We start from the raw sequence: 9,121 nt of genomic DNA, 5'->3' as shown, positions 1-9,121 counted from the left end.
GACTGGACGTCAAAAAAAGAGTGCTGCTGTCATGTATCACACGTCTCTTCTTACCACGCAGTGCTACTGATAGTGACATCTCTCTTGCTCAGGCCTTTGTTTCTCTATTCCGCTAGGTATATTAACTTTATGGTGGAAACGCAGCCTTACAATGTGGAGAAATATTCTCTAAATGATTTTTTCATGAGCACCTTATATGTAATTTTGTTACTTTATGTAAGTTTAAGATTTTGAATTTGTGGAAAAAACGAAGCTAAATTATGGCACTTAAATGTCCTACAAATATATCCGTGTTTAAATAGGAGGTGATGAATTTAATGGTGTACAGAAATATACATTGACATGCACAGAATATTTGCATTTTAAATGTATTATGATTCAGAGGTATCTGCCTCTATATAGGTTCTGCCTCTATATTATTTGAAGCACCACTTCATTTAGTTTTGCTCCAAATAAATATATAATTAGATGCACAGGTGGCACCTTGGGGATTGATGGGTTAATGTTGCTACAAAATTGACAAAGAGAGTAGGAAAAAAGCTGATTATTGTGTGAGAACTGGCAAGAACTTTTGGACTTATAAAATAACGTCATTATTGTGTGCATTTATTATAAGCGATTAAATATTTACTTAGTAAGTATAATAATATTTTTATCTTAATATTTCTATTCCCATTTTACTAATAATTTTGATGTCAGACAATTAATTGCTTCAATTTAAACTTGTTTTCAACTACTCATTGAGGGGGAACACTAGAGAGATCAAAACTAACAGGAAATCTGAAGTGCACATTTAAAATCAGTTAAACCTTTGTAACTTCGATTAGTTTCACAAGCGTACGTAAGCCTAAAAACAGACTAGTACGGCGGCGGACCGTCCGGACCGGCCGCCGAGCGACGCCGGACGCCCCGCGACGGTCGCGCGCCCCTCGGCTTCCGCCCCGAAACCCTTACCGGTGCACGGCGCGTCATCTCAATCCCGGGGCGAAGAAATCTACAAGCGGAGCCCGTCAGTCGACGGCGGCCGCCGCCCTGCCCCCTACTTGTCGGCGGCCTCGGACGGGGGGGCGCCACCGAAGTCGAGCTGGTAGCCGCCGGCCCGGGTCATCTCCTCCATGCTGGGCTCCTTGCACTCGTGGCCCGCGTGGCCGGCGGCGCCGCAGTTCCAGCACGAGAGCTTCGGCGGCGCGTACAGAACGGGCACGAAGCCGGCGTACGGCGCCGCGGCGGGGTACGGTGGGGGCTCGCCGTTGGCGAAGGGCGGCGGCGGGGGGCGGTAGGGCGCGGGCGCGGGGTAGGGGTAGCGCGGGTAGGGCATGTAGGGGACGGGCGGCGCGGGCGGTGCGGGGGGCGCGGGGGGTCGGCGCACGAGCGCGGGCGTGCCGGGCGGGGAGGAGGCGGCGCTGGATCCGCTGTCGGACGACGAGCGCGGCGCGTATGCCCCCGCCCGCCGCCGCACGCCGTTCAACTTCTCCAGCGAGCGGTACTGTTGGTGCACCAAGCTCATCTCGCGGAGCCGCTCCTCTCCTATGTTATGTCGCATCTGTAATATTTACGAGTAGCCGTAAGTTTGTAAGTATTAAAACACTTTCACGGTATTTTCATGTCAAGCTCAGCCAAAGCAATGTCGGCATTAAATATCATGTACTTACATACCTATATATTCACCCCCTTACTAATAAACGCTGTATAAGCTTTGAATAGTTAAAGTGTGGCCGACGCCATATTGCCAAGTACTAAACATGGCGGTCTATAGTGATGGGACACTCGGTTGATAATTGTCGAGGACATTGTTATAAGTGAGCGTCCTCTTATATTATATATTATATTGATATCAAAAATGATTTTTTTTATCGATACTAATATTATAAAGAAGTAAACTTTGTTTAATTGTAACGAATAGGCTCAAAAACTACTGGACCGATTTTAAAAATTCTTTCACTAATCGAAAGCTACATTATTTACGAGTAACATAGGCTACTTTTTATTTTGGAAAATATAGGGTTCCGTAAGATACGGAAACAACCAGAAAATTTACTTATTTTGCGTACGCTGCCTAAACTATAAAAGATAGAGCCATACAATGTTCTAAGTAAATGTGGATCTTATAAATATCTACAAAAATGTCCGCGACACACTATACCTATCTATGTTAAGTGAGGCACAACAACCATTTTTGTATTTAAAAATCTTGATTTTTTTGGACTACATTTAAATGCATTTATTTTACTCATGCTAATAATCCTTATCAAAATATTATTTCATTTATTTCAAATTTTTGAAGACACTAGATTTTAGGTCTGGCTTATGGTCTAATGACCATCTTGAGAGTGCAGCAAGACATAATATTCAACGATTAGACTTAAGGCGTAAATATCTAGATAGTGTGTTTCTTTTCAAAATTCTACATAGTTCCATTAATTCCTCAAATCTCTTAAGCAAAATTTATTTAAAAGTCCCGCGACCATCTTCACGTAGTATAGACACGTTTTATGTCCCGCCCTATCATACAAACTATGCGAGAAATACCTTCTTCAGGCGATCATGTTCCTACTACTATTCTGTTGATATTTTTTCAAATAATTATTAGTTGTATTTTTTTTTGGAATGTTAATTGTATTGATGTTATGGTACTTTAGGTCTAGTTGTAGTTAAAACGTTTATAAATATTTGTTAAAGACTGTTTGTTACCTAAATAAATAAATAAATAAATTTTAATTTTACCATTAATTATTATTATTATTAAAGTATGTATACAACTATACAACTGAGTATTTTGTGAACATTTCAAGTGCCTATTTTTTTCGCGATATATCGAGACCGATATTGATATTTTTTCAAATATCGATGTATCGATATTTTCTTTCAATTTCGACATCCCTATAATACGACACTTTGACAGTTTATGTACCTCGGAGAACCGGAACATAAAATGGCGGACCGGCCACAGCATTTTGATTTGGTAGAGACCATTGTGCCGAGTCCACTTATAAAAGTCAATGAGTTATACAGTGTTTTGTCTTCTACAATCCAATTAAAAATGTCACTTTTGTGACAGGAACAAAACACTGTATTATTCAAAGCTTATACAACGTTTATTGGTAAGGGTATATGTATAATTTAAAACATAAGTTCAGAATTATTCAGATACATCAAGCAACACAAGCTTGCAGTTAAGTCAAAGTATTAATCATGTTTTACATACGCGACATACCTCGGCCACACTCATATTGTCAAAGTTAGCGGTGAGATGTGACATAGGCTGCTCCGGTCCAACTGTAGCTAAAGGGGGTGACCGGTCCCGGGAGAGGCGGCGTCTCGTGCGAGGCGAGGCGGCTCGGCTCTCGCCGGGGGATGACACCAGCGGCGAGGGCGGAGCCCCGGGCGGCGCCGCGTAATTTAGAACCTGAAAATCATTTCAAAAATAATTATTATTATTATATTACTCATTTTGAAGCTAACATTCGCTTTATAAAATTAGGTTTATCCCAATAATTTAAACATTATGTTCAATATTATACAGAATGTAACGAAACATAGTGATAATACTTTAGGGCAGCATTTCCCAAAATGTAGGTCGCGACCCACTGGTGAGTCGCGGGTAGATTTTGGGTGGGCCCTGAAACTATAGGACGATTGTCGTACTTACGTACGGTACGTTTTTTAATTGAAATGGGTGTGGTGAGGAGCTTTAGAAAAGGCCCAAGTCCAGCAGTGAACGTCAGTATGATGATATGGTCAGCGGCAGCAACATACCGCTTTTTGTCTTCATGACACAAGGTAGGCCGCGAACTTTAAACTTTCTTGTTCGTCGTCGTCGTTGTTGTGGGTCGCGGTCCCAACAAGTTTGGGTGTACATATAGTTTACTGTAAAAGTAGCAGCTCCGAAAGAGACATTTTTTTTCACTTTTGTATGGGAATACTCGTGACGCTGGGGTGCTTGCCCATACAAATCACAAATAAATTTTTGGCTTTTCAGCGCTGCTACTTACACCGTAAACTCTCTACAAGAAACACATACTTACTCAGTACACACCCTAAATTATTAACACTTAGTTTTGTTACACCCTGTATAGTTAATGTAAAATACTAGCAATCTATTAAAATATCTGTACAATTTGGCAAGACGTTTTTTACTACTTAGCTATTATTGTTAGTATTACAGCCCTAGTAGACAAGTGGCAAGCGATTATCGTAAACGCTAACAAAATGTATCTAACAAAATGTATGCGATTTGACATAAGCCATCGTTTCGCTAGCGAATACTAATGTCAAAGCCCATACATTTTGTGGTGTTGGCGTTTACGATAATCGCTTGCCGCTTAGGTAGGATAGACAGACAGACAAATTTTTGTAAGCCTTTTTACCATAATATGGACAACCTAGAAAGAAAGAAAATAAAACACCTGTTCAATATAATTGTAAACTATAACTAATAATTGACATACTTTAATAGAAAGTTACATCATACAACTTAAATTTCACCAAGTGATTTATTTGTTTTAAAATACCTTTCAAGTTTTTGATATCAAACATAGTTAAGAACAAGTCAAAACCAAATGGAAGCACAAAGAAATATATTTTATAACAGGGGTTCCCAATCTTTTTCAGCCTGCGGCGCAGTTACACGTCGCAATATTTTGTTACAGTGCCCTACTCCACCTACTCCACCTAGCTATTAGAAAAAGATACATATAAACAAACCTTCAATGATTAAAGTTAGGTTAAGCAGGTAAATGATACTTGACCAATATTTAATCATCTAACTGCTTTACATAATTTATTAAGATTGTAATTTAATTTTGTAATATTTGTGGTTTCGGATAATGATGGAGTATCGACTCATGGCGCCACCATTTGCCTTTGGGAACCCCTAATTTGGCATACTTGCGGAGTTACTTAGTACAAGTAAGGAGAAAATATAATATGGACTTTATAGCAAAATCTACACTAAGTAATATCATAGGTATATTATATCAAATGTATCTAAGTGCAGTACATTCATAATGGCAATACAAACCTCTATAGGTTGATTGAGGGGAGATACAATGACTTGTTGCAGGTTAGCCGGCCAGGTGTGCTGGCCAATATATTCTCCCATGTTGTATTGTGGCATTGGCAGCCCTGGTGGTGGGTGTGGCACATCACCTAACATAGGAACCACATTACCCGCACTACTCAGCACCGGCGGAGAATTTAACTCCGCCACTGAATCTGAACTTGGAGGCTGAAATAAATGCAATTGAAATTAAAAACTAGATTTAATACATTTTCTTGTATAGTGTACTATGTTGATTCTGGTGTACAGGAGTTGCATTGGTGGAAATAAATGGTGGGCCAATGCCCATGAAAAAACATTGGTTAAAACTGCAGTATTTTAGTATTTTTATATTTTAATGGTACAATAACCATATTTAAAACTTTAATCCAGTCTGCATCCTATTAAACATTAAAACACTATCCTCATGTAAATATACATCTAGCAAATTAAGTAAATTTATAGATTTTTGGATTTTTGCCTAATCAAAAATTATTTTGATGTTAGTATTTTTTCAATAATTTGTAGTATCCAAGCTACACCAAAACCATATTAATTCATAAAGCCCCAAGCGGCCACATAACTAGATAACTAGACACGGCCACTATAACTAGACATCGGATTGGCACTTTTTAGGTGATATAGTGCATATTTTGGCAATTTTTCATTGATGATAGCTAGTTTGGAGACTAGTATAAAACTGCCGAAATATGCACTATATTTCGGCAGTTTTATACTAGTCTCCAAACTAGCTATCATGACACACACTAAGGCCACAAAACAGATGTACGATAGATAAAAACACTTAAAGTATGTGGCTCCAACCCCAATTAAAGAATGCAATACACCCGATAGGTACAATATCTTTCTAGAAACAATTTTTTTTTTTGTAGTTTTCAACATTAGTAAAAAATTTGAATAAAGTAGTTACCAATTTATTAAACTTCCATAGGCATTAAGATTGCAATCAGAAATTTTTGGTAGAAAAAAAAAAGCACCAGCTGTATAAAAACGAATAATCCTGGATTTGATGAAATCATAAAAAAAATTGACGCTATTATTAACGGCACCACCGGAAAGTTCTTTAGAAAAATAATAAATTTTAATAAAAAGTGACTTTTGATGGTGCATATTTTGTGCATTTTTTGGCCATTTATCATGCATACTTGCATGCATATTTCGGCACTTTGACCGTGCATATAATCCGATGTCTAGCGATAACAATAGATAAGCTATTGTGTCTCGTTTTTCTGCAATCGAAAGGTTAAAGACATTATTATTTATGTTATTATGGTACAGATAAAATTAGAAGAACCACCAAATAAACAAAAGGATCGAAGTGTGTGTTATTTTAATTCAATTTCAAGCCTCGCTCAGCTGAGATCACAGCTAAAATTGACTTGACATAGCCCAACCATCAGTATAACTAATAACTATAATATAATTATTATAAGTCTGCCTAAATTTGCAGATGCAAATGATAGGCAAATGCCTTAACTTTGAATTAAATGTTTGTAGATACAGTTTAGTAAACTAAGAATTAGAAATTATCAGATGTTTAATAAAGAGTTTGGTAGATTGTTTTTTAAAAATAATAATTAGAACCTAATATAAATAATTATAAGAAAGTATTACAAAAACAAACATAGTTGTTAATAAAGAAATAATTCAAATACAGAACAATTACAAAAATATAAGTGTTAACTTGTGATTTTGATTCATATAAGACACTCATGTAAACTATGCATGTACAAATTACAAACCTGTACGCCTGGTGTTTTGACAAACACTAGTCCTGGGGGAGGGCCCATACCCGGTAAGTTTGGAGGTGGCACTGACATGTTTGGTGTAATAGAAGGTTGTGTGTGACACGCACTGACTGCAACATTTATATGCTCCTGTTGTTCTTGATACTGTATCCTTTGGTCCTCCAGTTTCAATTTCTCTAGTATATCACCAAAATGAGATTTCTGATCGAAGGTAAAAGCCGGATGATGTAATGCCATTGTGTACAACAGCAATATTTCCTCCAACAAATCACCGTAAAGGCCTTTCAGAAGCCCACTCTGTTCCAAATTCACCATCGCATTGTACAATGTAGTGGCACACGCAAAATTACATGAACGCAGTAATGAAACATACAATGCCATTTTCCGTCGTGTTCTGGAGTCTGTGTCTGCTCCTCCGATGTCAGCAGCCAAGTCTGTTGGGTTGTTTGCTCTTAATTCTGCACCACGCAGCTCCTGAAAATCCCGCTTTCCGAGTTCTTCTAAATAGGTGCCTATAAACCGTAGCTCGAATGGCAGGCACATATTTAATAATGTACACATTGCGTCTATGCGTTTATAGCTTTCCAATTCTTTAAACCATGATACCACGTCCTCTTTGCAAACCATTTCCAGAACACATTGAAATTTTATGAAAAGAATCAACCGGTCCCCTGTGGCTGTGGTGCCTCCGTAGCCTATGAAACCTTGCACGCACTATTTTTGTGATGTAATAATTGTAATTCCAAATTTTTTAATTGTAACATTAGTAATTAAAACTTATAAATGCTTCTTTTATCGCACTATTTCACCTGTTCAGTATGGGTTAAGCAACTACGAGCATTGCTAGTAGTTTTGTCTAGTCTATAGTCTATGGATGGTGGAAAAATGGGGAAATACAGACTAAAAACCATGTTTGCAACAATGACATATCTTTGGTTTGCATTTTGCAACGGAAAAATGGTTTTTAGTCAGTAATTTCCATAGACTTATAATAAACTGTCGGTAAATGGTCGGTAATTTCCCCATACGTTACTGCTTCAAAGGCATACAGTCTGTCAAGAAAGTCATGACAGGCGGGAAAAATTTTAAATGAAATAAAAAATAGAGAGAACTTTATTAATTCGAGATAAAAATGTGCAAGATGACAATATTAAAAATGCAATAAGCGTTCACTGTGAAAATACAAAGAAAAAAATACACCATTTATGCGTGATTACGTTTAGAAAATTTTCCCGCCTGTCATGAGCATGACTTTCTTGTCAGGCTATAGATAACGGTATGAAAATTTACCCGATACCTACCAGAAATAACGGTAAAAATCGGAATTAATACCGGTAAATGTTATAACAGTAAATAAGACTTATAACGGTAAATATATATTCTTTGATAACGTTACCTTTTGTAAATTAAGTACTTATTTTAATCAGTCAGTTCAGTATGCACAAAATTAAACTAGACGTGTCTGGTGACCAGTAAGTATATATTATAGGAAAAATGACGTCTAATGAGAATGACATGGTCAGTAGTTCAGTGCTCACTGCTCAGTATCTTTGTTCAAATATTACTAATTTATGGTTTGTATAGTAAATTATTGCATTGCCAGCACGTGCGCCGTGCGCTGGCTGCTGGGCGGACTCTGTTGTTTTGCAGACGACGGGGCAGGGCGGGCTTTTTGTCCAGGAAGGAATAACGACCGCGCCTGCCCATCAATGTCTGCAGCTGCCCTCGCCGCGTAGGTACACAAAGCACATGACGGGTGGAGGCATTCAGTTCAGGACGTTCGTTCTAATGAAGATAGAGAGAATAGAGCTAGCTGCCGCCCCATGCCGCCGCGCCGTCTGCATTACTGCATGTAAACTGGTTTGTGTGATCCGCGGTGGGCAGCCGCGGACATGCCGCTCCGCCAGAACCCGCCGGGAACCTGCGACGCGGTCTTTTTGCCCTTGGTGTGCTTTGGTAATACATACTTATCCCCTTGGTGCTATCGTTAAAGTAGCGTTAAAATATTGCCGTGTGCACTGGCTCTAAACTAAGACATATGTTGAGAATAAACGCATATACTTAATAATTCTTATAAACAACCTAATAACTAAATAAGTTTTGTCTCCTAATTTAAAAAACGTAAAAAAATGCCCGGTGACTCTGCTGGTAAATTGTTGTAGTCACTCCCGCGTAACTGCAGAGATCTCTAGTGGGAACCTACCTAACCTAAACATATATTTAATCATTCTTATTTATTTCAGGTTCAAAACCAATATTGTATTCAGACACGTCGTTTCTCGCAAACTCATGTACTCATTCTGAAATCTCAATG

At 38.3% G+C, this 9,121-nt stretch overlaps 1 protein-coding gene across 1 annotated transcript; it reads right to left on the bottom strand.

Annotated features, from left to right (window-relative positions):
• Positions 1-653: 653 nt before the first annotated feature.
• On the bottom strand, positions 654-7,654 carry LOC121731207 (cyclin-K). The gene is made up of 4 exons (XM_042120564.1): positions 6,802-7,654; positions 5,021-5,227; positions 3,215-3,406; positions 654-1,543 (listed from the first exon to the last, which is right to left on the bottom strand). Exons 1-4 carry the CDS (start codon positions 7,432-7,434, stop codon positions 1,040-1,042), a joined length of 1,536 nt encoding a protein of 511 aa, XP_041976498.1. The 5' UTR covers positions 7,435-7,654; the 3' UTR covers positions 654-1,039.
• Between the last annotated feature and the right edge of the window lie 1,467 nt (positions 7,655-9,121).

This window comes from Aricia agestis, chromosome 1 (assembly GCF_905147365.1).
Source record: "Aricia agestis chromosome 1, ilAriAges1.1, whole genome shotgun sequence".
Lineage (NCBI taxonomy): Eukaryota > Metazoa > Arthropoda > Insecta > Lepidoptera > Lycaenidae > Aricia > Aricia agestis.
The sequence above is the reverse complement of the archived record's forward strand: the minus strand, read 5'-3'. Positions and strand labels throughout refer to the sequence as shown.